A 27,914-nucleotide genomic window follows, 5' to 3' on the forward strand; every position below is an offset into this window, starting at 1 on the left:
CTTTCATGGGTTGTCCCTTTTCAGAAAAGTTCTTCCTGTAAGTTCCAAAAGCAAATTCTCCTTTATTTATCCTTCCCAGATCCAGCGCTGATTGGCTGCCACATCATAGCAGCTAATCAGTGAGCTCTGTGGCTCTGCGGCTTATGTTATCTACACAGGCAGCGCCACTCAACTTAGTTTCTTGCAGAACTGTTAAAGTGACCTTTGTGCTGCAGACAACAAAAGAAAATTGGAGCAGCTACTGAGACATCCATGGATCTCGGTCTGATCACGGACCGCAATGTATGGACTGGCCACGGGTTGCCAATGTCATTCAGGGAGTTATTTTATTTTTTACAGGTTGGAGACATGATTCATTGGTATTTTTGGACCCTCCAATTGCTAACTTTTTTAGTTGATCACCTATTGATTTCTTAAAGGGAGATTTCAAGCAGTCACTTATCCGTATATAAATAACATACTTGCCATCTGATAACAATCTAACATCTATAGCTAGCTTCAGATATGTGGCATAGACATTTGGAAATGCTATTAGATTAGTACATATTATATTAATGCCTATGTAGTATTTTCTAACACTTATGAGGATGGAACTGTAAACTCTAACTTGACACCCAACCTGACATGTTCAATGGTTTGTGCGTCATTTTACAGATTTCTGTATCATGGTATAGTTAACACGTATGTTAAATTTCAAAATACTACAACTGCAAAGTTTTATTTGCTTAGTAATAACATTTCCCAGTATAGATCATATAGCACATATGTTATTTAGTTTTCCTTGTACTTTTAGGACACTCAATATCCCTGGAATAAGAGAGTCAGTTTTGCCAGAGATATAGCAGCTGGAATGGTGAGATTATAAACCTTTTATCTATCTATCTAAATACAATGGGAAAATTATTTCTGATATATTTGCATAATTACTTCTAGACCTACCTCCACTCTATGAATATAATTCATCGGGACTTGAATTCTCACAACTGCCTTGTACGAGAGGTAAGACAATGATAGATAGATATTTTCCTGTCTCTTAGTATACCCATGAAGATGCTATTTGTATGTAATCATTCTTGAAAACTAGATATTTAGTTGTTTTTTTTAAACTTTCACATATATAATTAATTGTTATAACCCTTCACAAACTGATGGCAGGGACAATTGCTTCTCTGAGATCATTGCTGAAGCCTTTCATCCTTGGCATTGTGTTAACACACACCTGAATGCTCTGGACCAGCAAACTACCAAAACTTCTGCTTTTATAGAGGTGGTCACACTTGCTTATTAACAATTACATCTGATTAGCAGCACCAGGCTGATACTTACCCTTTTAGTTCCTATGGGAGCAGTAAGGTGTACTTAGTTTTTCACACACTGCTGCATTTTGGCCTATGGTGTAATTTGTCACGTGTTGTTGTTCATCTGAGGTTTTATCTACCTAATTTTAAAAACTTCTAAAAAAAAGACTTTTTTTTTATGTCCTGATGCGTAAAACCGTAGAATTCATTGTAATTAGTTTTTCTCTGGATTGTATGTATCAATATATGAGACTGTGCTTATTTTGGTCCTGCACAGAAACTTACATCTTTGTCTCTGGCATTCAGGATGGCAGTCTGGTGGTGGCAGATTTTGGCTTGGCCCGATTAATAACAGATGAAGCTCGGGACATCCGAAAGGACCGAAGGAAACGCTACACTGTGGTAGGCAATCCGTACTGGATGGCACCAGAAATGATAAATGGTGAGAAAGAATTACAAACTTATGACTGTCTATACGCTATAATCAAAAATCTAGAATTGTAGGACTCAAATACAAAATAAAAAGGGAGGTTAATATATTATCCTCACTGCACATACTATACCTCACTCTATAGTTAAATAGTGGGAAATGTAATTAATAAGTAAAAAGAAAAAACATATGCGATATACATTACTGTAGACCTGGGCAAACTGACTGAGACACACGGGTCACATCCGGCCCTTTGGCTGTTCCTGTCAATCCTGCGGACCAGGAATGCCAAATGGCCGGAGACAGTGGCACACGTAAGTTCTGGGAGCTCATTGCCAAATGGTACCACGATCCTCCCGGTAGGTGTCTTGATTTCAACAATGGGGAATAGGGAGCAGTCGACTCCCTGTTCCACCATTTAGTCTGTGCTTCTGAGTGTCAGTGCAGTGTCACTAGACTGTGCTTAGTACATAGAACCTCAATCCACACACAGCACAGACCAGAGCAGTGCGCTGGTGGAAAGGGGCAAGGTGAGCTGTATTTTTTATTTTTTTTATTGTCAGTCAGTACATGTGGGGGTAACTGTGGGCTCAGTATATTGTGTGAGAGCTGTGAGGGCCATCATACTGCGTATGGGGCTGTGAGGACATAATACTATGTGAGAGGCACTGTACAACAATTATAGTTTATGGGGGCATTATACTGTGTGGGGAACTATGAAGGGATGGATTGTGAGGAAATCATACTTTTTAGGAGGCTATGAGGGTGATCATACTGTATAGAGGACTGTGAGGCATCATACTGTGTGTAGAGGGCTGTTGTGACAGCATACTCTGTAGGGGATCATAGTGTGTGGGGAACTGTCGGGGCATCATACTGTGTGGGAACTGTAGAGGATCATACTGTTTGCGGAGCTGTGGGGACATTATACTGAGAGGGTGTTAGGGGATCATACTGCTTGGGAGACTGAGGCAATCATTCTGCATGTGTGGGAGAGCTGTGGGGGCAGCATACTGTGTTGGGAACTGGTGGGGCCATCATATTGTGGGTGAATTACTGGGGGCATCATACTGTGTGGGGAAAGCTGTTGATCAACATGCAAGGGCTGAGTAACAGAAGCAGTATGATTTCTAAACTTTATAAAAAGCAGTAAATTATATGATTTTGATTAGCTGGTACAGGTAAGAATACATGTTACAATAAGCCCTATCGTAACAACAGTAGCAGCTAGTCAGCATACTTAATTCTGCTCAATAAACAATTATAAGTTAATAATTGTAACATTGAACAAAATTAATTTTAGTCTATTTGTTCATCCCTCCTCAACAGTCACGGTCTTCCTCTCAAGAAAATTAATACCCCACCCCTACCTTACTGCATATCTTTCTATTAAATGGCCCTGTATAGTGTACTCTTTTGGCATATACCGGTACCATGGGAGGTTATGGATATGTTCAATGTATACACTATACATGCAATATATGCATTTAGGGACAAAACGAGATGTGAACAGGCTGTAGTTTCGTCCCGCTGTCAAAATTTATGAAAAACAATTTTATGTCCCCTATTCATTGAATAGGTTGCTGTTTCCACTGCCAATATACTATACCAACAATTAGTATTATTAGGTTATATGATCAATATCCCGCAAAAAGTATAAACCCACTAGTGGGTCAAGGCTCTCTAATTTCAGAGACTTGGTCCACCCGATCCTGTCACCTATTATAACCAAGTTTGCTCATGTGTATTATAATACACTGTACTGCATTAAACAGCGCTGTGACAGCCAGACACAATATACTTGTATAATAACCTGATATTTTAGATTATTACAGATATCTGCTCTGTGCAGAGGCTTCAGTCATATTAGTGTCTTAGCTGCTTTTTTTTCCTCTTTGCAGGAAGAAGTTACGATGAATCTGTAGATGTGTTCTCTTTTGGGATTGTGCTCTGCGAGGTAATCACAGCCATTTTTTTTCTCCTCACTTACTTTGCCTTTTTCTTAGCTTAGTTGATCTTTACACATCATCTGGTAATTTGAGTGAAATATTATACTTTGGCTTTGGATTCATCATTGCCTTTGTGCCTGTTTTTTGCCTAGTTTTGTGTATTTTGTGCCTTTTTTTGTTATTCTATTTGCACCTTTTTTTAAGTCTGTTTTATATGTAATCACCTGTTTGTTTTCCATGTTGTGAGCGGAGTTTGGTGATTCCAGATGTTTTTTGACTGATTCATCAATTCATCAATTGCAACTTTTTAAAAAGTCACAAAATCCACTGCTTAGGCCACGGCCCCACTATCAGTATTCCGTCAGTATTTTTTCTCAGGAGTGGGAGCCAAAACCAGGAGTGGGTGATAAATGCAGAATTGGTGACTTGTTTCTATTCTACCTTTTCTCTGATTGTTCCTCACCTGGTTTTGGCTCCTACTCCTGAGAAAAAAATACTGACCAAATACTGATAGTGGGGCCGTGGCCTTAGTGTATTTCTAAGTATGTCAGTATTTTGGCAGAATTTTTGTGATATGTTTGACTTTTGGTGCTAAAAAGTCTGAAAAACAGTTCAAGACAGAAAAAAAAAAAATTTTGACTTTGTATCAAATTCATAAATCGCGTGCTCCATTTTGAATAATTTGGTGACAAAAACAGCAACTAATACCACAAAACAAAAAAAGAAAATTACTTAAAAATGATGAATTGGGAGTTTTGTATATTAACCTGAGGCCTATCCATCTTCTTTCTGGTCTCTTTCAGATTATTGGCCGTGTGAATGCAGACCCTGATTATCTTCCTCGCACCATGGATTTTGGGCTGAATGTTCGTGCCTTTCTAGATCGATTTTGCCCCACAAATTGCCCGCCGGGATTCTTTCCCAGTGCAGTATTATGCTGTGATTTAGATCCTGAAAAACGGTAGGTTACTGTGATGATTAAAAAATGAATAAATAAAATGAAAATATATTGTGTTTTTCACAAATTTTGAAGACTGAAAGAGGTTTGTCTACTACTTGGACAACCCATTATCAATCTAAGTGTTTGCCCCGTTAAAATGAAAGCACTTTTACTCACCTCCCGTGCCAGCGCCGTTCTAGAGGTATCAGCGCTCAGTTTCCCGGGGCTCACGTGTGGATGTTAAAGGGGTATTCCCATCTCCCAAGATCCTATCCCAATATGTAGTAGGTGTAATAATATTAGCAAATACTTCTAATTAGAAATGTTTTATAGTTTTTCTGATTCGGTATGTCTCTTTCCTCATGTGCAGGCATTGCAGGACCTTCGGTATCCATGGCTACGACCATTAGCAACTAGCTAACTAACTCACTATGTCAGTGGTCATAACCATGGATACCTAAGGTCCTGTAATGCCCTGCACGTGAGGAAAGAGACATAGCAAATCAGAAAAACTATACTACATTTCTAATTAGCGGTATTTGCTAATACTATTATTACACCTACTACATATTGAGATAGGATATTAGAGAATGGGAATACCCCTTTAAGTCACGTGAGCCCTAGCACCCAATCGGCACCGGTTTTATTGTCAACAGGAAGTCAGAGAGCAGCCACCGGCATGGAAGGTGAGTATAGGTGTTTTCATTTTAACAGGGGCAAACACTCAGATTGAGAAGGGGTTGTCCGAGTAATGGACAACCTATTTAGTAGGGCAATAGACTAGTGCCTCTAAAAAGTTTACAATTAGATGTGACAATTTGTTCCAAAATGTGCAAAGTCAAGGCACTCTCACAAAAGTAAATATACCCAAATATCAAGTGTCTAGTGGAAGAAACCATGACTGCCATGACATTTTTATGCATCATTTAAGGGGATTGTCACCACTGTACAACCACTTCTTTTTTGAATCAAGTCATTTTTATTAAGATTTTGAAGCCAATATAACATTAAACACAGTAAATATAACGTCAATTACACTAAAAAGTACATAGAAAGGGGTTTCATATTTGTTCTCCAGGGAACTGTTAGCCCAATTCTTCCAAACACCTTAAGCAACATATTACTATATTTTAGATGTCAGATTATAAGGGAAACGTCTCAGTCATATAGAAAGGTAAATGTAACTTATGAGACCTACTGAGTATTCCTAGGAGTACTAGAATGACACAATAGGATTATGTAAGACATTCCCAAATAAATCAATCGGTCTCTCCTACAACAACTCTCTTAATGGCATACCAGGAGTGCCCCAACCATGGACCCAAATTCTCTCGAATTTGTTTATTGCTTTACGTTTTTTATATATACCCTTTTCCAACCAAATAGTATTGTTTAGCCTATTTTTGATTCTGCCAATTAAGGGTGATGAAGGATTAATCAATTTGAATGCAATATGTTTCCTAGTTTGATAAAAGATTCGTGAAATCCCTCTTTGAACAGGGTCAGATTCCATGTCATCCTCTATTAACCCTAATATACATTTTTTGGGATCCGCAGGTATCTCAATCTTATATACTCTTTTAAATCTTAGATAATATCCCTTTCCAATAGTTTCTCAACTCAGAGCATTCCCAAAGCATATGTAATAAACTAGCATTATCCATTTTGCATCTTGGACATTCAGCATCAGGTCGATATCCTATAGACTGATGAGACCCAAGGCGCACAACAACAATATTCCCATGAATAAACAAGACCACACAATATATAACTTTTAAAAACTTTTAATGGATGGAGGTCGGTCACAGCAAAAATGGATGTAAACGGTTAAGGAACATCTCTGTTCAAGGAGCACTGTAAGTTCAAAATTGTGCAAAACAGCCGAATTTCCGGCGAGAATAACCATTAAAACATAAAATACCATAACTGACCGCTGCTGTGACTTAACACAAGGTATAGACTTGTAATATAAGAAATAACCAGGGCAGGAAGGTGGGACAACCAGTCTCCGGGTCCCACGCTGTGGGGAGAGACCGGAAGATGACACACAGGGACATTTATAGGAAAGAGAATGGGAGGAGGACAGGAAACAGGGGACCATTGGGCAGGCCAGAACCGGAGGAGGGGACATGGGAATACAGGGGATTTTAACCCCTTATAGCAGGGCACCTCAGTCAGAGGCATCTGACTAAGGATCAGACTGCCCTGCATTATGTGACAATCTGGGTGTCTTGTATTTCCTATGGATAAGAACAATTTGAGGGACTGACACTCCTTAATTACTAAAGTGCCCCAGGTAAAATAAAAAAAACACATACTTACCTCCCTGATTGGTGCCATTCTTGCGATGTTGATGCATGTTACAGCATGTGATCCCTGCAGCCAACCAGCAGCCTTTGATCAGCCGCAGCGTTCACAGCACAGAATACTGAAAGGCTGCAGCTGATTAGAGGTCCCTGATTGAATGCAACAGTCATGTAATCGCCTGGAGGCTCAGTGCTGACGTCCGGTGTTTTCTTTTTTAAACCTATTTTTATTACATTTTGCAGGTTTGAGTTTGTCGCTTCCAGTTTGTCTGTAGAGGGTAGGTGAAGAACATGTAGGATATTCTGCCCAAATATCTTTCTGTATTCTCTGAAAATTATTCAACATGCAGCTTGTTCCACCAGATGCCATATGTTTGTGCTTCTAGGAGGGAATTCAGCATATTATGTAGAAACTATAAGGAACAATACTGTATGTGATTTCATATAGGGCCCTGTATTATTGACACAAATTCACATGCAAGTGTAAACTGTCAGGATGGTCTTTTCAGAACTAACTGTAGTTAGAACTCTTTTCAAGCATAAGAACAAACTAGACTGAGCCATGTAGCATGTAGCATAATTTAGGCAAACCAGTACTGACCCTCTTACCATATGGCTGGGGTAACTGGTTGCTGATGAGTAAATCTTCTCCCAAGTTATAATACTTGTACAAAGTGCAGAAGACTGCTCTGTATTTGATGCATTGATTTGACCCTCTACCTTCCCAAGCTTCTAGTCCTTCCAGAGAAATGATTTATGGTGAGAATTTATTAATTCCAAAAAGTTAATGGTTTCATCAGCCCACAGAAGCTATTTTCTCTTGATTTCAGAGCCTCCCACGTGCATTTTGTCAAACTCTACCTGATAAGTAGCTTTCTATTTGACTCTGTTCTATAAAATTCTTCTCTTTAAAATTCTGAACAACACACAGAGAAAAGTATTTTTCAATTGATCTATGTCGAATAGTCATGCTAAAGAACCCTCGGGTTTTTTTTTTTTTGCAATACATCCTTAGTACACCTGAAAATAAGAAACTTTGTAATATACTTTATTAGTGAAATCAGCTTCTTTCTCCTCCTGAACTGATCATACATTTTCAAAATTCTCAACTCATGGGTGCAATCTGTCTTAAAAGGGTTATTCACTCTTTGAACAACTCCATCTCAATTAGTATGTTTGCCACTTGTAAAATAATAACACTTATACTCACCTCCAGTGCTGGTGCCATTCCAGCATTGTCAGCAATGTCTCTCCCAGGGCTTGCATCACATTGTTATGTCATGCAAGTCCTGCGCACAATTACTCTCCCCGCCTTCGGACATATCAGATATCAAGAGGAAGTGAGCAGCCAGCCTCAGCTCTGACGTCTTCTTGATGTCTGATTCATCTGAAGGCGGGGAGAGTTAAGCCAGCGCTGACAGGGCGCGGGGCTGGCGAGACATAATGTGGCGCAAGCCCCAGGAGAATGAGTGCCAACATCGCTTGAATGGCACCGGCACCGGAGGTGAGTATAGGTGTTGTTATTTAATTGAGGCAAACATGCTGATTGAGATGGGGTTGTCCGAGTAGTGGACAACCCCTTTAAGTGAATACAGACTGTAGGGTTTTACTCACTAAGCTGCGTTTGAGGTAGACACAGGAAGCGGTTTCTTTAACCGCTTCCCGACCGCCCACTGTATATAAACGTCGGCGTTGCCTGGGCTCTGTGCAGCGCCGACGTTTATAAACGGTCGGTGGCCCCGCAGCGCTCAGGACCCCCAGGGTCCTGCAAGTGGTGCGGTGCGGAACGACAGCTCTGACAGGGGACATCATCGGGACCTGATTGGATCAGGTCCCAATGATGTTAACCCTTTGCTATCTTCTAGATGCCGCAATCTATAGCGATCGCTGCATTTAGAAGATAGTGAGAGGGGAGGGGGTCGTCCACTTACCTCTCGGACAGCCCCCCTGATGTCTTAGAGGACCTGGTGTTGTCATGGCAGCCGGAGGTCACATGACCGCCTCCGGGTCTGCCATGTACAGTGTCCTGCTAGGCTCAGCCTGCAGCTGAGTCTAGCAGGAGATAATGACAGTTTTACACTGTCAGCAGAGCTCTCATGCAATGCAATACATGTCTATTGCATTGCATGAGAACAGTGATTAGAAAAATAAAAATTAATGTCCCATACAGGGACTAAGTAAAAATGTAAAAAAAAGTCTAAAAAATGTTTTCAAACTGTTAAAAAAAAAAATCACAAAACTTCATCTTGTTCTGCAAAAAAAAAGCCGCCATACAGCTCCATCAGCCGAAAAATAAAAAAGTTATAGCTCTCAGAATAAAGAGATGCAAAAAAATTATTTTTTCTATAAAATAGTTTTATTGTGTAAAAGCGCCAAAACATAAAAAAACGATATAAGTGTAGTATCGCTGTAAACGTACTGACCCGAAGAATAACGCTGCCTTATCACTTTTACCACACGCAGAATGGCATAAAAAAAAAATCAAAAAACAATTCCTGAATTGTTGGTTTTTGTCCATTTTACCTCCCAAAAAACGGAATAGAAAGCGATCAAAAAATGTCACGTACCCAAAAATGGTACCAATAAAAATGTCAACTCGTCCCGCAAAAAACAAGCCATCACATGACTCTGTCGGCTGAAATATGGAAAAATTATAGCTCTCAAAATATGGTGATGCAAAAACTAGATTTTGCAAAAAATAGCTTTTTTTAGTGTGTGACAGCTGTCAGTAATAAAAGCCCGATATAAATCTGGTATCGCTGTAATTGCACCGACCTGAAGAATAAAGTCGTCTAATCACTTATACCGTACGAGGAACGGCGTAAAAAAATAAATAAAACCAATTCTTCACCTGTTACTGATTTGTTTATTATGTCTCCCAAAGATCGCAGTAAGGCTCTGCTCACATTTATCCTGTGCTCTGCGCCGAGCACTTACACCAGAGTTTCCGTGTAAATATCTGAAATATGTGATTCAGATAGAACCCATGACGGAAGATTCCCTGTAATGAGGCAGATATAGGCACTGTGGATGTCGTCTGGCCTGTGATCCCACGGTGTCAGTTTTTTTAGGCGTGCATAAAAGTGCGGTTGGCCACAATTTAGTGCACTTCTGAAAAAAAGGACACCGCTAAACAGAGGCCAGACGGAGTCCAGAGTAACTCTGCTGCCTCATTATAGTGAATGGATCCCGCAGGGGTTTCATCTGAATTACATCACTTGGAAATTTAGATGGAAACCCTGATGTAAGTGCTCAGCCTAGAGCGCCGGATAAATGTTACGTAAAATGTTCCCAATAAAAGCTTCAACTCAGTCCTCAAAAAAAGCTAGTCCCCACTCAGGTCCGTTATCTGTTAAAAATATAAGGGACTTCCAAGTTACTGGTAGCAGAAAGGCTCTGGAAAAGTGAAATGGCCCTTGCCCCCCAAAAGAAATTCAGAAAATGTTATGCTCCCAAATCCAAATGCCTCCCTCCCTTCTGAGCCCCACAATGTGCCTAAACTACATTTAGGGTCCACATGTTTGGCATTCCTGTAGCGATGAGAGCTTGCCTAATTTACAGGTGCATGTCTCCAGAAGCACGAACTGGGCACAACGTACTGGTCACTACAGAGTACTGGTGACTTCAACAGTAGTTTGAAATTTTCACTCAGCAACATCCACTGCTGCTTGTTTCTGGAAAAGACCCATGGAGTCAAAATCGTCACTACACCTGTAGGTAAATTCCCAAAGGGGTATAATTTCCAAAATGGGGTCACTTGAGTGGGGATTCTGCTCTTCTAGAACTTAGGGGCTGTGTATATGGAGTCCGCAAACTATTCTACAATAATTTGTTCTCCAAGAGTCAAATAGCGCTCCGTCCCTCCCGGATCTCGCCGTATGGCTAAGCGGTACGGTATAGCCACATATGGGGTATTGCCACGTTTAGAAGAAATTGTGTGACACATTGCGGCACCATTTTTACCCATTGCCCTGCGTGAAAATGTAAAATCTGAGGGTAAAACATTTTTTTGTGGTAAAAATATAATTATGTTTTCTTCACTGCCCAATGGTATAAATTTAAAAATTAAAAAATACTCACTACTTCCCAAGATGAATTCCTTGAGAGGTGTAGTTTACAAAATGGGGTCACTTGTGGGGGTTTCTGCTGTTTCGGCATGTCAGCGACTCTTCAAATGTGATATGGTGTGTGCAACCTATCCCAGCCAACATAGCGCTCCTTTCTCTTCCGAACCCTGCCGTACACCAAAGCAGTGATTTGCCTCCACATATGGGGTATCGGCGTACTCAGGAGAAATTGCACAACAAATTTCATGGAGCAATTTCTCCTGTTACCCTTATGATAATGCAAAATTAGGGGATGAAAAACATATTTGTGGGAAAAATGTGAAAATTTTATTTTTACGGCTCAATATTATAAACTTCTGTGAAGCACCTGGGGTGCAAGGTGCTCACCGCACATCTAGATAAGTTCCCTAAGGGGTCTAGTTTCCAAAATGGTGGCACTTGTGGGGGGTTTCCACTGTTTAGGCACATCAGGAGCTCCCCAGATGTGACATGGCGTCCGCTAATTATTCAAACAAATTTTACATTCAAAAAGTCAAATGGCGCTCCTTCCCTTCCGAACCCTGCAGTGCGCCCTAACAGTGGTTTTCCCTCACATATGGGATATCAGCGTGCTCAGGAGAAATTGTACTACAAATTGTGTAGTCCATTTTTTTCCTGTTACCCTCGTGAAAATAAAAAAATTGGGTCTAAAGTAACATTTTTGTGAAAAAAAGTTAAATGTTCATTGTTTTCTTGCACATTCCAAAAATTCCCGTGAAGCACCTGAAGGGTTAATAAACTTCTTGAATGTGGTTTTGAGCACCTTGAGGGGTGCAGTTTTTAGAATGGTGTCACTTTGGGGTATTTTCTGTCATAAAGGCCCCTCAAAGTCACTTCAAATACGATGTGGTCCCTAAAAAAATGTTTTTGTAAATTTTGTTGGAAAAATTAGAAATCGCTGGTCAACTTTTAAACCTTTGAACTTCCTAACAAAAAAAAATGTTGGTTCCAAAATTGTGCTGATGTAAAGTAGACATGTGGGAAATGTTATTTATTAACTATTTTGTGTGACATATCTCTCTGATTTAAGGGCATAAAATTCAAAGTTTGAAAATTACAAAATTTTCAGCATTTTCACCAAATTTCCGATTTTTTCACAAATAATCGCAAGTGATATCGAAGAAATTTTACCACTATCATGAAGTACAAGATGTCACAAAACAGTATCAGAATCAGGGGGATCCGTTGAAGCGTTCCAGAGCTATTACCTCATAAAGTGACAGTGGTCAGAATTGAAAAAATTGGCCTGGTCACGAAGGCGAAAACAGGCTCTGGTGCGAAAGGGGTAAAATGTCCAAGGCAGATTTATTATAACTACATAAACCGCATTTTAGAAGTAAACAAAACACAGCCTTGTCCGGCACAGAATGACAAAACAGAAAATAAACAGTCCATTCAGTAGTGCGGGTTCACCCGCTCACTGTCAGTGTCCTTTAGCAAAAACACCCTGGAGGTCTCCACACGTCCAGCCACAGACACTGAATGAGACACTTGGTTCATTTTATTTACAAAACCACGCCTTGGGGTGGGGATATGTGAGCAGCCAGATGACCACCTAAGACATGTGCATGGGCAATATCTAACACCCTGCTCCTATACAGCCCTGACAGTAATAACTGCTCGATTACCTCTCATCTAAGCTTGGTGACCCGATATAGTAACTCCCCATTTACGGCAAAGAACGGATATCGGGTGTCAGCCCTCGGCTGTTGGGCAACACCATTCAGAACAGTGACTTTATCAAACGCCCCTTTTAGACTTAAGTCCCTGAGCTGGGCGGTTCCAAAGTTTCCCCCAGACACCTCCAGCTCAGGGATGTTGACCTATAGGGATGCTGCCTCATCCTCATCTCCAACAAGCATACAAAAGGGAAACCTGTCGGCTGCGGCCTGCATTGAGGATTCTTTAGGAGCGACCTTGTTGTTGTCCTGACAACCTGGCTTCCTCCCTTTCTCCCACAAATCCCAAAACAAGGCAAAGTCCCACCCAATTATAACAGGATGCAACAGGTCCTTGACTACGCCCACCTCATGGAACTTGGCACCACGGTAGTCCTTTGCTTCCCAATGGGTACAGCGGACGCCCACCTTTTTCCCCAAAATCAGCGGATGAGAAATTGTGGCCCTCACTAGTGTTACCAAACTCGCCGAGCCCAAAAGACCAGTCATTTGCACTCCATTCACTGACACGGGGCATGCCTGTGGTACCTCACCTGGTTGAGGGACAGCACTGCAGGCAGGATATGCAAAGTACGAGGAGCGCCGTCCTATGCTGCAGTCCATTGGCCCGTTGGTCAAGGGGCAACGGGCGGCTATGTGACCTGGGGTGTGACATCTCCACCATATTATGTTATTGGGCATGTCCTTTGGCAGCAACTCAGACTCCTCTTGGGCTCTAGGACGCCCCCCAGATTTGGCTCTTGTTCCCCTCTTTTGGGAACCCCAGCATGGAGATGCTACGACCCCTTGCTTCCCCAAGGAATTCTCTACCGCCTGGTACCTTTCCACCAACCCCACCTGGTCATCGGCATTACGGGGATCTCCCTGGGCAACCTAGGATTGCACCGACCTTCAGAAAGGAGTGTATGAACCTGTCCATGACAACTTTCTCCACCATCTCTGCTGGAGAGGAAGATTCAGGTTGCAACCACTTTTGGACCAGGTGTAGGAGGTTGAACATTTGGGACCGGGTAGCTTTGTCACTGCAATAGGCACAGTGGTCCACCCGTTACTCCCTGACAGTCAGAGTCACTCCCAAGCGCGCCAAGATTTCTGTTTTCAATTTGGCATACTCCTATACATCCTGCAATGCCATGTCATAATAGGCTTTCTGCGGCTCGCCTGTTAAATATGGAGCGAAAACCTTCGCCCACTGTTTCGGAGGCAGTTTCTCCCATTCTGCCAACCTCCCAAAGACCGTCAGGAACACCTCGACGTCATCACAAGGAGTCATCTTTTGTAAGGCTCTTCTTACAGTCTTCCTGGACTTGGGGGTGGGGAGGTTGCCCTTCCACAGATCACCTCGGCTAGGAGTTCCATCTGCTGCTTGTGCTGTTACTGGTGCATCTGCTGCTGCTGTTGCCACTGCTGCGGCTGCTATTGATGCTGCTGCTGCTTTGTCTGCTGCTGCTGTTGCCACTGCTGCTGCTGTTAATGCTGCTGGAGATAAGCCTGCACAAGTTGCTTTATCAGCTCCTCCATGCTGCTGGACGTCCCATTCCTTCCCATCTCTTATGACTGCTCGTAAAACCCGGCCATGGTACGCCCTATTAACCCTCTCAGCACTACACGTGCAGGGGCATGCTTTCCCGGGTTTACACCACCAAAGCTACCAACCTCAATAATACGGCCATCTTACAAGACTTTTCTATAAAGTTCTATGGAAAACTGTAACTGTCATTTCAGGATAACTTGCAGCAGAATGTCTGTGCCTGCCTCTAATTCCTCCGTTCTTCCTCTCCAAATCTCCATAGAATTCTAAAACCACCAATTGTCAACCCCTATCTCAGTAATGGGAAAAAATATCTTCACTGAAAAGAGATTTTACCCATGAATTATGAGTGAGCTATTAGTCTAAGAGGAGGAAGAAGCAGATTTCTCAAATAAGATACTTGTATATTACAATGTTGATTATTTTCATGTGAACAATTGCTTTTTTAAATAAAAATTAAAACGACGTTACTCCTTAAAGTATGGTTTAATTATTCAAAGGGGCAGCATGGTAGCATTGATGCCTTGCAGTATTCAGGTCCGGGGCTGAAATGCGACCAAGAGTCCAACAGGGAGAAGACATTTTGAAAATCTTTTTTTTTCTTACTTCCTTTACAGGCCAAGTTTCTCGCAGCTCCAGCTCTGGTTGGATTCACTCCTCAGGCACTTGAATTTGCAGCTTCCTCTTAGCTCTCATCTTGAGCAGTTGGAGAAAGGTTTTTGGGAGATTTACAGAAGAGGAGATTGTACCTTGCATGCACACCCTGAAGTCCCGGAATAGCATCAACTTCAAGGATGAAGAACCCCCCTGTGGGAGATATCCTACCGTGTGTGTGTTTGTGGGGAGCTCATACTGCTTACCTTGCACGGATTAGGGATCACATCCCCACATCCTCGATTTAAGAATGGCTCCTGCTGTGCCAGAAGTTGTTGCCACTGAACATGAGCACTGAGGGGAATCCAAAGATGTTGTAGTTCCACTGGGTGCCTACTGGATAAGTAAGCTTGGAATGGTTCTAGGACTGGCGGAGATGAACCTGGCTTTTTTTAATGTGGCACTTTGTAAACTATTTACGTCTCTAGTAATGAATATATGTTGTCGTTCAGGGCGTCATTTCATCACATCCTCCCTGCATGACGCCCTTTTCTGTCAACCATCTTGTTCAGGGGAGCATTCTGCACCTTGTGTATATACTTCTCTGTATATTTAGACTGTGCATAGCTTTCTGTACATATCCTCCCAATGTCGACTGTGACTTTCGCCTGTTGTCCTTGAGTACTTGTTCTTGTTGCCAAGAAGCGACTACTGCTTTTCGCTGTCGGCCCAAATCAGGCTTGGTCTCTGTGATAGGACCACATTGTGCTTGGGTAGAGAACACAGAAGAATCGCTGTAGTAGACTTCCCTGTCTTACACACATAAAAGACATCTTATCATTGATTTAATGCTATATGTCTACACACTTAGCACTTATAGATTGGTTCTCAGCTTTTAAAACCACCAGCATTCTTATATCTCCACATTGTGACTGTTGATATATGCAGCACCCATCGGCGACTATATACGGCCTAGTGCCAAGATGACGAATATACTGGCCTCTTCTGTGTTTGTTTTACTATATCTTAAGAAGACCCCTACTGTTCTGATGTATCCGTATATACAGTTAGGTTTAGTACCGAAAGGCCAGTATAAAGCAAACATCTTATGTAAGATACTTGCAGCTATTAGAGATGAAAGCTTTGCTGCAGTGAATGATATGAGGCTTTTTCAGGCTTTCTCCATTTATTTCCTATGTTTGCCGTGTCCTATAAGTGCACTTCATTATCATGCCCATTTTATGTACACCGCCCCCTAGTGTGCATTTTCCTCAGTGCAGCAGTTTTGCACATTTGAAAAGAATCCCCATTTTTGCCTTATATTATGTATGAGGAAAATGTTTCTTTAGTTTCTAGTACATTGATGCAATTTCTCTGACACATTATTGGCCTTAGATTGTACATTTCAGTTCCTAAAAATGTTCCCTCTCCTCCTCACCTCAGAGTTAATGATACGCAGCATTTCCCGTTATACTGAATGTAGGTTCGCAGAGTCTGAAAATGCAGGATTTTTGCGACCCAAGCTCCTGTTGTACACAAGAGTAGCGAGTTGTGTTGGCATCTTATTCAGTTTCTTATTCAGAACGACAAATTTTCATAACCAAATTGTCAAACTGTCTAAGGGTGAATTCACACGCTGTAGTTTTGTTGCAGTCTGTGACTGTCCCATTCTTCGGGAATCCATGTGCATGCTGCCAAAACGACCCAATTCAGATGTATGGAACTGATTTTCAGGCACAACGCATTTCTGCAGCAAACAGACTACCAATGAATATACCTAAAAGCTGCCCATAAATGCTGTACATGTATGACCAATCCAATATCTATGTGGGCAGCTAAACCCTCTTCTTATGGATGATGTCTGGAGTTGTTCGGAATGGTTGAACTCATTTTTTTTCTGTGCAGTATTTTTTCCCCAAGAGAAGTGCTTCAGAAATTGTCTGTCCCCTCAGACAGTGGAGAATCTGTCGAGTAGACTTCCTTGTCTTAGGCTACGTTCACACCCCCATTGTACATGTCCTAGTGCTCTCTATTTTTTCTTGGACAGCACACTGACCCATAGAGTTTGAATGATCCATACACCCATCAGTTTTGACTCCTTAGTGACCAAGCCACATTTTTCAAGTCTGACTAGTGTCACTTTATGTGACATCTTTGGAAAATTTCAACATATCCCGGTGATTTTGAGGTTGTTTTTTCGTTACACTTTATGTTAATGGTAGATTTAGGTAGCAACTAGGATGATACTTGAGAAAAAAATCAGTCCTTTCTCTCAGGCGGTAACACTCACATGTATGAATGTAGCCTTACATACAAAAATTACATTTTATAATTTAATTAAATATTATGTCTACATACTTAGCACCTATAGATGGGTTCTCAAGCTTAAAAACTGATTCTAGTAGAAAGAAAATCCGCCATTTTAATTTCTAGCAATAAAGCTTTCTGCCATGAGATGTCTCCATCTATGGCCACCTTTGCGGCTGTGTAGACCTTTGAACATCTATTGATATACCAATGGTGAACCGGCAAGCTAAGACCCATTAGCATACTGTAGTTGTCAGTTGTCCTGATTTTGCTAGAACAGTCCTTGAAGTTGGGTCACAGAATGGGTATAGTTTAATTAATCCTACAAGTGGGCATTTTTTTAAGTGCTGACATGCTTTCCTGGGGTGGGCTTAAATATCCCAAATTTTGTAGTATAATGGTTGGTTAATACTCCCAAGCCACTAAAGTGATGGACCATGTCATGCCATTTCAGCTTCAATTGGCTTTACTTAAATATTTCCTTATCTCTTAGGGAAGATCTCATTGACATTGGAACTGTAGTGTTCAGCCCTATATGTTATAATTAAGTAGAGTTGACTAAAGCCTAAAGGACACTGTAACTCCATCCCGTTGTCTAGAGACAACTATAGTTTATGCAGAAGTAGTAATTTACCTGATCTCTGGAGTTTTATGGGGCTTGTATTATAAATGGTACATGTTAAGTTAGGGCCCTTTTGCAGAATATATTCTTAGGCTCAAATAACTCTTCTGTTTTTGGCCAAACGTTTGCTAAAGGTCCTAGACCCCCACCAATGATATCGTTGAAAGTACATCATAGCTATGAGATGTCAGACCTGTAAGACTGCTCATGGTAATATTTCCGCTCTCCGCATCATCCATAAAAGAGGGTAAATGAAACAATCAATAATTTTTAGAAGACAATCACAGGTAATAGCCATGATACTTGTTGGACTACAAATGTCATGTCACAACATGTCGTAAACCACTTTCAACCTTTAAGACATATAAGCACATATAGAGAAACCCACTGACCATTGCCGACTGTAAGGGAGATAGATTATTTTTATTGTAAATTCTGATGCAGCTTTCCCATCACTAGTGTTATACCCATCAAATATGACTTGTGTTATATACCGTAGGAGGTTTGTTACACTGTTTCTCACTAAACTGATATATACATCATATAGCGACCCTCTGCTATGTGCATCTCCAGATTGCTGATTTTTGGTGTTATTCTGGGAATTCCTATTAACTTGTGTGCAAGGGTTGCCAAAGTAATACTATCAGGAATCACTTTCAGAATCACATTAACTTGGATATAAGTGTGTTAGCGATCATAGACAATCTCATGTGAATGTAGAATCCTCACTATGAGTCTATATCTGTTCAGGTTACGTCAGATTTTAACATGCCCGATCCTACCATTCCCTTTAGAAAGGTGGTGTTAGTAGATTCAGCTGGTAACCACTTGTCATATTCCCTCCATAGAAAAAAAAAACTATCTTTTCAGAAGCGCCGGCATGTGTATAGAAGATTTTGGGAAAGCAGTTGCCTAATGATGTCTATCACAATATTCAATAGGTCATCAGCGCTCAACCAGACTTCATACAAAAGTAGATCTACTTTAACTAAATGAATAGTACAATACCTTTAAATTCTATTTCTATCTCTTACCTGAATATGGATCTTGCATTTCACATTAGATAAGACTAATGGTCTGCAATATGAGACCCTTTACAGCTCCCACCATAACTGGAGTCATTGATCTTAATAATAAAAATCATTGCATTAAATATTGGCCACAAAACTTTTGTCTCCATTATGTTCAGGTGACCATTTCATTTTGTGCCACATTTAAATTGAATGTCCAACCCTGAACACCACTATATATTTATTTTTTCTAACAACAGTAGGTGTAAATTTAAGTACTTCTTTCATATATTATTTCGGGGATCAGAGTTTCTGCAAATACAGAGTTCATTTTAAAAAATTTTGGCCTCTTTTAACTACGTGAAGGGAACGATTAGGACCGAACTGCACAAAATATATACACTGTACTTAAATATAAAATGCAATGCAGTAAGTTCCAAACCGCCCTCTTCTAGTGGTTTTCGGCAGCTAAAATTTTATCATTTAAAGGCAATCTGTCGCCAGGTTTATGCTACCTCATATGAGAGCATCATGTTGTAAGGGCAGAGGCCCTGATTCCAGCGATGTATCTCTTAGTTTACTGGGTACAGCAGTTGTGATAAAATCAATTTTCTCTGCTGACGTACCAATGCTCTGAATGTTGAGCCATTTATAACACCACCCACATCACTGAATGGCAGGTTTTTGTGTACACTGTATATTGACAAAGAGCTGCTAATCAGTGGTAAGGGTAGGGTTACACAGAGCAGTTGACTAGGAGGCACGAGACACCTAATCCTCTAGTAAATCTCCTGCTTATAAAACACTGATTTTATTGATACAACAGCACACAGGGTTTTAAGTGACACATCTCAGAGAAAACCTGCTCACAGATTACCTTTAACTTAAAGGGGTTCTCCAATAAATTGTCCACGATGTCCACGCCATCACATATTTCAACCTGCAATCTCATGTAGGTACACATTAAGATTGGTTGCAGAATGAAATTTGTGAGGGTGGTAATTACTTCTAAAGATGTGTCTGAGTGATGTTAGAACAAGTTCAGGCTGAAGTGGCAGATTGTGAAAGAGAAAAACCTACCTTTCCACTTAGCCTGACAGGTTTACAACTGGACATGGAGAAGGGTTGAAGCAGGAATAAAAAAAACCTCTGGTTGGCTGACTAAGCAGAATTGGCTTTTTTTTTTTCTTCATTCCTGTTCTGCGCCAAGTTCTAAACTTCTTCTGCTCAGTCTCTGTGCCCTGCTGTAAAGCTGACTGGCAGATGCAGAAGAACGATTTACAACTGAGCACAAAGCAGGTCTGAAGCAATGTATACAGAGAATTTGAAGCTCTGTATATGGCATAATTAAGCTTTGACCGCTATAAAGATATATTAAGAAATTCATCGGCACTGAATGTTGGATCTAAAAACAAGAAGATAAAAAAAATTCACATTCACTTTTAGGCTTTCTTGAAACTTCAGTTACATTGGCGCAGCATACCTATGTGAAAAAGTGAAACTCCCTCTGTAGCTAATAGTTGGTTGCAGGAAGATGATATTGCACATTTCTTGTACTGTATACTGTTGCGCTCAGAAACTACTGTACACTGCTTTTAGAAAAATATTTAAGTTGTTGTTCTTCACACAGAACTTGTCAATTTTCTGTTCAATTTTGCTGCAAAAGATCAATCGGAATACATGAAGTTGTCCCAGCATCTCTGTGCTCTGTGTTTTTATTTATACTTTTGAGGGAAAATACAGTCAAAGCAATGTACGAACTGTATGTTCCACGGTTGGCATCAGCATAGGTAAACCTGACCAGATGCTAGGTTTTTCTGGGCTTGGTGGCTGTATGGGGATTTGGGTAAATATGATTTATGCAAGTTAAGTAAAGGGGTGCTAAAACACTTTGATTTTATCCTCCTAATATCTGAAGCTGGCTCTGGCTAGTCTAACACATTCAGTGTATATGGAGGGGAAAATGTTTTTTTTTTCCAATGACAACCATTTAGCTTCAGGGTTCCATTTTTACAATGAGGCCTTCAAAATTGAAAGGTTCATATACACGGATGATGTATAGGCCTGTACATACAGACTTTTGTTTTCTTACAAATTACAGTTCAATGTACACTAAATAAAAATATAAACGCAACACTTTTTTGTTTCAGCTTCCATTTTTCATGAGCTGAACTCAAATATCTATGAATTTTCTATGTACACAAAAGGCTTTTTTCTCTCAAATATTGTTCATAAATTTCTCTAAATCTGTGTTAGTGAGCTCTTCTCCTTTGCTGAGATAATCCATCCACCTCACAGGTGTGGCATATCCAGCAGATGCTGATTAGACAGCATGATTACTGCACAGGCTGCCTTAGGCTGATAACAATAAAAGGCCACTCTAAAATGGGCAGTTTTACAGTATTGGGAGGGTCCGGGGAATTCAGAAAACCAGTCAGTATCTGGCGTGACCACCATTTGCCTCACACAGTGCAACACATCTCCTTTACATAGAGTTGATCAGGTTGTTGATTGTGTCCTGTGGAATGTTGGTCCACTCCTCTTCAATGGCTGGGTGAAGTTGCTGAATATTGTCAGGAACTTGAACATGCCGTCCTATACCCCGATCCAGAGCATCTCAAACATGCTCAATTGGTGACATGTCCGGTGAGTATGCTGGCCATGCAATAACTGGGATGTTTTCAGCTTCCAGGAATTGTGCACAGATCCTTGCAACATGATGGTCATGGATGAATGGCACAACAATGGGCCTCAGGATCTCGTCACGGTTACTTGCATTCAAAATGGCATTAATGAAATTGCACCTGTGTTCATTGGCCATAACATACACCTGTCCATATGATAACCACACTGCCACCATTGGCCACTCGATTCACAACATTGACATCAGCAAACCGCTCACCCACACGACACCACAAACACAGTCTGCTATCTGCCCTGTACAGTGAAAACTGGAATTCATCCGTGACGAAATGGTCTCAGATGATCTTGGAGGTGAAGATGTTGAATGTTGATGACCTGAGCTGGTGTGGTTACACGTAGTCTGCGGTTGTGAGGCTGGTTGGATGAACTTCCAAATTCTCTGAAACGCCTCTGGAGATGTAAATTTCTCACGGTGCGAGCGGTTACGTCGGTAAGATTACCGCAGTTCATAGACTGTGAACCTTACTGACCTCAGCGCTCGTCTCCGCAGTCGGATTCACGTGCTAGTGTCATTGTGTTTCCGGATGTAGCAGAGTCGGGGATCATTGTGGGAAGGAGATGGATTTATTGTGGACCCCTCTGGATTATTTTATTTTTTAAATGTAATAAATGGGTAAAAGAGGGTCGGAGAGTGCTTTTTACAATTAAAGGACTTTTCTCTGTGTGTGTGTTTATTGCTTTTGACTACGAGATTAGTAATGAGGGTGTCTTATAGATGCCTCTCATTGCACAGCTGACATCAACCCCAAGACCATTACTCCATTTGCCAATGCACCAGAGTTATGATCCAGAATTGGTGCATCTAATGGATGCGTCATTTTTGGGGCGGCTGAGGGCTGATGTTATTAGGTTGGGAGGTGGCCAATATCCATGACACTTTCCCAGCCTATTAATATTAGCCTGCAGCTAACTATGTGTTGCCCATAATACAATACTGTATGGAGGACTATACTGTCCGGTCTGCACTGTGCGCTGCGAGGATTCACCCGTTTCTGATCTATTGTATAATTTACAATAGATATCACTCATCTAATGTAAGAAGTCAGTGAAATCTTCGGCACTGTACTATATACATATTTCTCTGCTGTATCTTTGCATCATGAATTGGGGTATGTGTTAAAGGGGCCGACAGACTCTTTTGCCCGGAGCCCACGAAAACCTGGAGCCGGCCCTTGTCCTGCTATATTCTTATTTCCAGATGTATATAATTGTATGCCTATACATTTATCTGCCATTGAGTCTGATTGTAAAAAAATGTACAGTTCTCTATATTAGATGCTTTTTATTACAGTTAGAGAAGAGGTATTCCAATATGTAACAAAGCTAGACTCTTTTTGGGTGTAGATCTGGCTAATGGCATTCTTTGTTAGTCTATACATTGAGAGCAATGCATTGCACAAGTGTGAAGAGAGTCCACATTTCTACCTTTTATTGAGCTGTATCAGTTTTGGCTACAAGAAAAATGCCCCAAAATTGTACTATATGAACAAAGATGAACCAGATGCAGGAGTGACCCTCAATACAACAGAATCAGAAGTGAACCTCGTTACCCCCTGTTTATATACGACCCTGGCAGTTCTTAAGTAATGTAAATTATATAGATACAATACCAAAATACTTTGTAACTAATCATATTGCTGTAGTTTGGTTTATTAATGCTACAGTGGATCTTCAGTGAAGGTTTGAAGTATGGTTAAGCAGCAAGACAAAATATGCTTCTCCTAGACTCCTTTTCAGCAAGAAATTAGAACTCTAATGGATATTACAGACGCATTGAAAAGAAGGTCCCAGTGTTCTCTCTTAGGAACAATTTACATTACATTTTAGGCTTTTGCTCAGAAGAAAATGTGCCATATTCAGTATCTGCAGATTTTATCTTTCCTAAATGAACCCTGAAATATCAAATGAGTTCATAACTCATCAAAATAAGGAATTAGGTCTTTTAATGATATGGCACATTACCCTGGAACGAAAAGTCGGCAGAAACCCGTGTGTCAAGATTTTTAATATTTATTTAACTGTTTCTGAGTTATTTTAGTCCTCCATAGAGGTTACAGTTGCTGGGGTACAACCAACCATTACTGGTAGCTATTGACTTGCAGCTTTCCTTAAACCCTAAAAGGAATATCAGTCACAGACAAATGACCCTGGTGCTGTACAGTTCAATATGGTATTTATGACATCTGCACCCCAATTACTAACTGGCCAACTATAACCATCACCAATAATACTAAAAGACCCAGAAATAGATAATGGTAGCTGACACGTCAACACGACAAAGTGAGTCTGTGCCACTGCTAAAAAAACACTCCAAGAAGCATGAAACGACTGAGGAAACTGAGTTTTAAGGGTTTATCCATGAAATCTAGTAACTTTAGTGAATACATACAAATTCATTGAAAGGTACAAAATGTAAATAACAGACTTGTGCAATAAGATGAGGATAGGTGATAAGAATAGCAGCAAGGTCACAGGCAAACCAGGGAGCCTATTGAACCTAATAGCAAGTTGCATAAGTAAATGAATGGACATAAAGGCGGTGTAAACCCAGAAAATGCTAAGTGGGTACAAAGAACCCTATAACCAAGTGGTAAGGCAACTATTATGGGTTGTATGCCAAGGGAAAAATAACCCACGAATTTCTAAGCAAAGATCTGGAAGAGTATATGGCTCAAAAGTAAATATCCAAAATATAAAGACACAGGCTCAAAGGCTTACCCTGGAAAAGACTGGCGCCCAGTAGGTGGCAACAGGATTAGTGCCTCTTCCCGACTCGCGTGGAGCGTATCCGGCTTTTTCAAGGGAAGTAACAAGTAATCATGCAACCCCAAAACAAAACTAAAGATAGGACCCCAACCTGCCATGCCATCAGCTGCAGGTTTGTTCTTGTTACAGATTTCACTCCTTGTGTGTGCACACTTATTTTTCTCTTCCATTCAATATCTTTCTGAAAAGTCTTAAAGCTTCCCATCACATCCATGTATGTGTATGTGCACATGACGTCTTTTAGATTTGTGTGAATCCGGCTAGCTTCAGGACATGCCGGCGTCTTTTGTCCTGAAGCATATTTTTGGTGTGTTTTCTATGGATGTTTGAGACATCTTTGACTGTTTGGCTTTTTTTTAACTTGTATTTAATAAACTATTGAATGGCTTCCAAGTGGAAGTCGCCTGAAGAATGGTAAGGTCACTTCTTTTAACCACTTCAAGCCTTTGGAAACCTGGAGCAGTTACAAATAGCTGAAAACACTGAACATATGAACAGTAAATTGTTTTTACATTGAGGTACATACAGTAAGTACATTCTTTTGAGTATACATTTAGTGCTTCTTCAGGTGAATTACCGAGCATACCAGCCTGAAAAGATGTTGCATGCACATACCCATAGGGCAAATACATCCAAGTGTTATCTCCAGAAAGCTGGTATAAAACACTTTGAATAGTCATAAACTTTTTCTGTACAATAATTTTGTGACTTTTTCAGTTTTCAAGTAGTTCAGCCAAAATGGTTGGAGTTGAGAAGGAGCTTGGGCGGGGGTACCATTTGTATTTGTGTCGCAATATTCTAAGAGTCAGAAGTTTACCTTTTATCAGGCAAGAGAGCTGTATGAGGGATTATTATTTGCATAATTGATGAAGTATCATTGGTCCCATTTTAGGATACATAACACTTTTTAATCACTTTAACTTACACTTTTTGGAAGGTGGAATGAACAAAGGAAGCAGTTATTCTGTTTTGTTTTGTTTTCACCACTTACCATTCAGTATATTTAACTTGCTAATATTTTTCTACAGGTTGATACAATAGTGACAATACCAAGTTTAATTATTTTTTTTTCTTTATCTTTTGCTACTTTATCCATAAACAGAGTTTTGTGATTACTTAATATTTTGTGAGCCATGCTTTAGTTTTTGGGTACATATGACTTTTAGATCATCTTTTATATATATTTTTTGAAGGGGGATGAACGAAAAACTTGCAATTCTAGAATTCCATGTGGGATAAATAATTACGGTATATACGGTAGTTTTATAATAGAGGTTGATGCAATTACAGCGATTTTTGCATAAGAAAATCACTTTAAAATATATATATTGTATATATTTCTTTACATCATATCCTGAGAGCCGTAAAGTTTTCATTTTGTTGTGACTACGAAGCCCTATGAGGACTTGTTATTTGCATAATAAGCCAAAGTCTTTATTGGTATCATTGTGGGATACTTATGATTTTTTGATCATTTTTTTATTTTTCATTTTATGTGAGGTAAGATGAATAGAAATGACAATTCTCTGGAAGTATTGTATTTAGGTTTTTTTGTGGCATTCAGTGGGGCAGGAAAAACAACGATGTCTATTTATTGGACAATACGATTGCAGTGATAGCAGATATGTCTATTTTTGTGCTTTCATTTTTTATTAGATCAAACAACTTTTTATTCTGAAAAATGTTATATTTTTAATTTTATGACAATTTTAACATTTTTTCATTTTTTTATTTTAACTTTTTATTGAAAGATTTTCATGTTTTACAAGATATAGACTTGAACGAAAAGAAAAAAACATAAAAAGACATGTACTGTATGGGAGGACATACAAGACTTACAATAGACAGATGGGGAAAGGATAAGTATAAGTATTTGGAAATGGAGAGGAAGGGAAAATGAATGACCCAGTAAACAAGGTTTATATTGATCACTTGAACTTATATGTAACTTTACACTTGATTTCTAAATTCATTTTGATGTGTAAAGTGGTAACAACTGAGGAGGAAGTAGAAGACTTTGAATAGAGGCAAACTTCCTCAGCACAATAATTTTTTCTGACTTTTTGCAGATTTCAAGCAGTTCCGCAGAGCTGAGGAGGAGCTGGAGTATAGCAGAGTGTGGCTGCGCCCACCTGTCAAATTCAGCAAATATGCTGGCATTTCTTAAGTCAGAAATATTACTCCATTTCTTGACTGCAGCAATATTTTTGTCAAGTTGCAAAGAGAAGTTTGCTTAGGAGATGTGTAAATTTTATTGAGTATGCCTCTTAATGAATTTGGCACATTTTATTCTTAAATTCTCCTCAGTATGAAACGCCAGTCTTAATAAATCCGTGCCTTATTTTCCAGTGTAAGTGAAGATGAGAAGACTCATTTTCACTTACAAGGTGAAGGAGTTGGTTTGCTCCTTTCATCGCAATGTGCTTTCCAGGTCATCCCGCCCCCCCCCCCCCAGTCACCGTCCCATCCCCGGTTCCCTCAATTATGTTTTTTTCCTTGCCTTCCACACCGTTAGACTCTTCAAACTCTTCTCCCTGCAAGTGGTTGTGTATCGCCCTCCAAGCTCCTCCCGTCAGTTCTTGGATCACTTTGCCAACTGGTTTCCTCACTTTTTATCCTGTGACATTCCCACTCTCATCACGGGAGACTTTAATCATGGGAGACCTTTTGTTCTTTAGAGATAAGCAGTGCCAGAGATGTCTGGTAGTGGCTCTCTTTTATAGAGAACAGAAAGCAGCAGAGAGAGCACTCTTGTGTATGAGAGAGATGGCCAAGATAGCTGTCAGATGAATGATCAGCCAGACCAACATTCAGCCGACAAGTGGAAAGTGGCATGTCTATTAGGATGTAAAAAGCAAGTGAAGTGATCGTATGTGGTCAATAGCCTGATATACCCCCAATTACTACTGTATCGAAAATTAACCCCTTCACAACCTATGGCGTATAGGTATCCCCCTCTGATGTGGGCTCCAGCACTGAGCCTGCATCTTTTCTGGCACATGACAGCTGATCTGATCAGCTGTCATGTGCCCCTAACAGTCACGAGTAGATCACGATCTACCCGCGGCTGTTCACATGTTAAATGCCACTGTCAATCTCTGACAGCGACATTTAACATGTGTGCACCAGAAGTGCGTCACAAACTCTGCTCATCAGTGTCCCAGTCACATGATCGCAGAGCACCAATGGGTTGTCATGACAACTGGGGGTCTGCAGAAGACCACTCAGCTTGTCATTGCAGATGATGATTTTTGCTACACACTGCAGGGCTGAAGATCGCAGCTTAAAGTCTTTTAAGGAGACTATTGAAGTAAATAGTAAAAATTTTAAAAAAATGTGTTGAAAAATATCAAAAAAATATAAAAGTTCATATCACCCCTGTTTTGCCCAATTCAAAATAAAACAATAATAAAAAAATGCACATATTTGGTATATCTGCTTTCAGAAAGCCCAATCTATCAAAATATAAAAAGAATTAATCCAATCGGCAAACGGCGTACTGAGAAAAAAAATCAAAATGCCAGAATTGGTAGCCACAATATTGCAATAAAATGTAATAACGGGTGATCAAAACATTGTATCTACCTGTGACATGCAGAAGTAGTGCTGTTGCTTCCAAAGCATCCAGCAACTATTAGAAGTAACACAACCACAGGAGACAGGAATTGTTGTG

At 40.3% G+C, this 27,914-nt stretch overlaps 1 protein-coding gene across 2 annotated transcripts in view; it reads left to right on the top strand.

Moving 5' to 3' along the window:
• LIMK1 (LIM domain kinase 1) overlaps window positions 1-20,469 on the top strand; it is a 144,423-nt gene extending 123,954 nt beyond the window's left edge. For both annotated transcript variants that reach the window (XM_073667602.1, XM_073667604.1), the window contains 6 exons: window positions 794-853; window positions 934-999; window positions 1,605-1,740; window positions 3,630-3,685; window positions 4,481-4,638; window positions 14,857-20,469. In XM_073667602.1, the coding sequence (XP_073523703.1) occupies window positions 794-853; window positions 934-999; window positions 1,605-1,740; window positions 3,630-3,685; window positions 4,481-4,638; window positions 14,857-15,019 (639 nt within the window). In that variant the 3' untranslated portion in view covers window positions 15,020-20,469. The remainder of the gene's footprint in view (window positions 1-793; window positions 854-933; window positions 1,000-1,604; window positions 1,741-3,629; window positions 3,686-4,480; window positions 4,639-14,856) is intronic.
• Window positions 20,470-27,914: the final 7,445 nt, after the last annotated feature.

This window comes from Phyllobates terribilis, unplaced genomic scaffold (assembly GCF_046119375.1).
Source record: "Phyllobates terribilis strain yellow unplaced genomic scaffold, ASM4611937v1 Scaffold_2__4_contigs__length_985480577, whole genome shotgun sequence".
NCBI lineage: Eukaryota > Metazoa > Chordata > Amphibia > Anura > Dendrobatidae > Phyllobates > Phyllobates terribilis.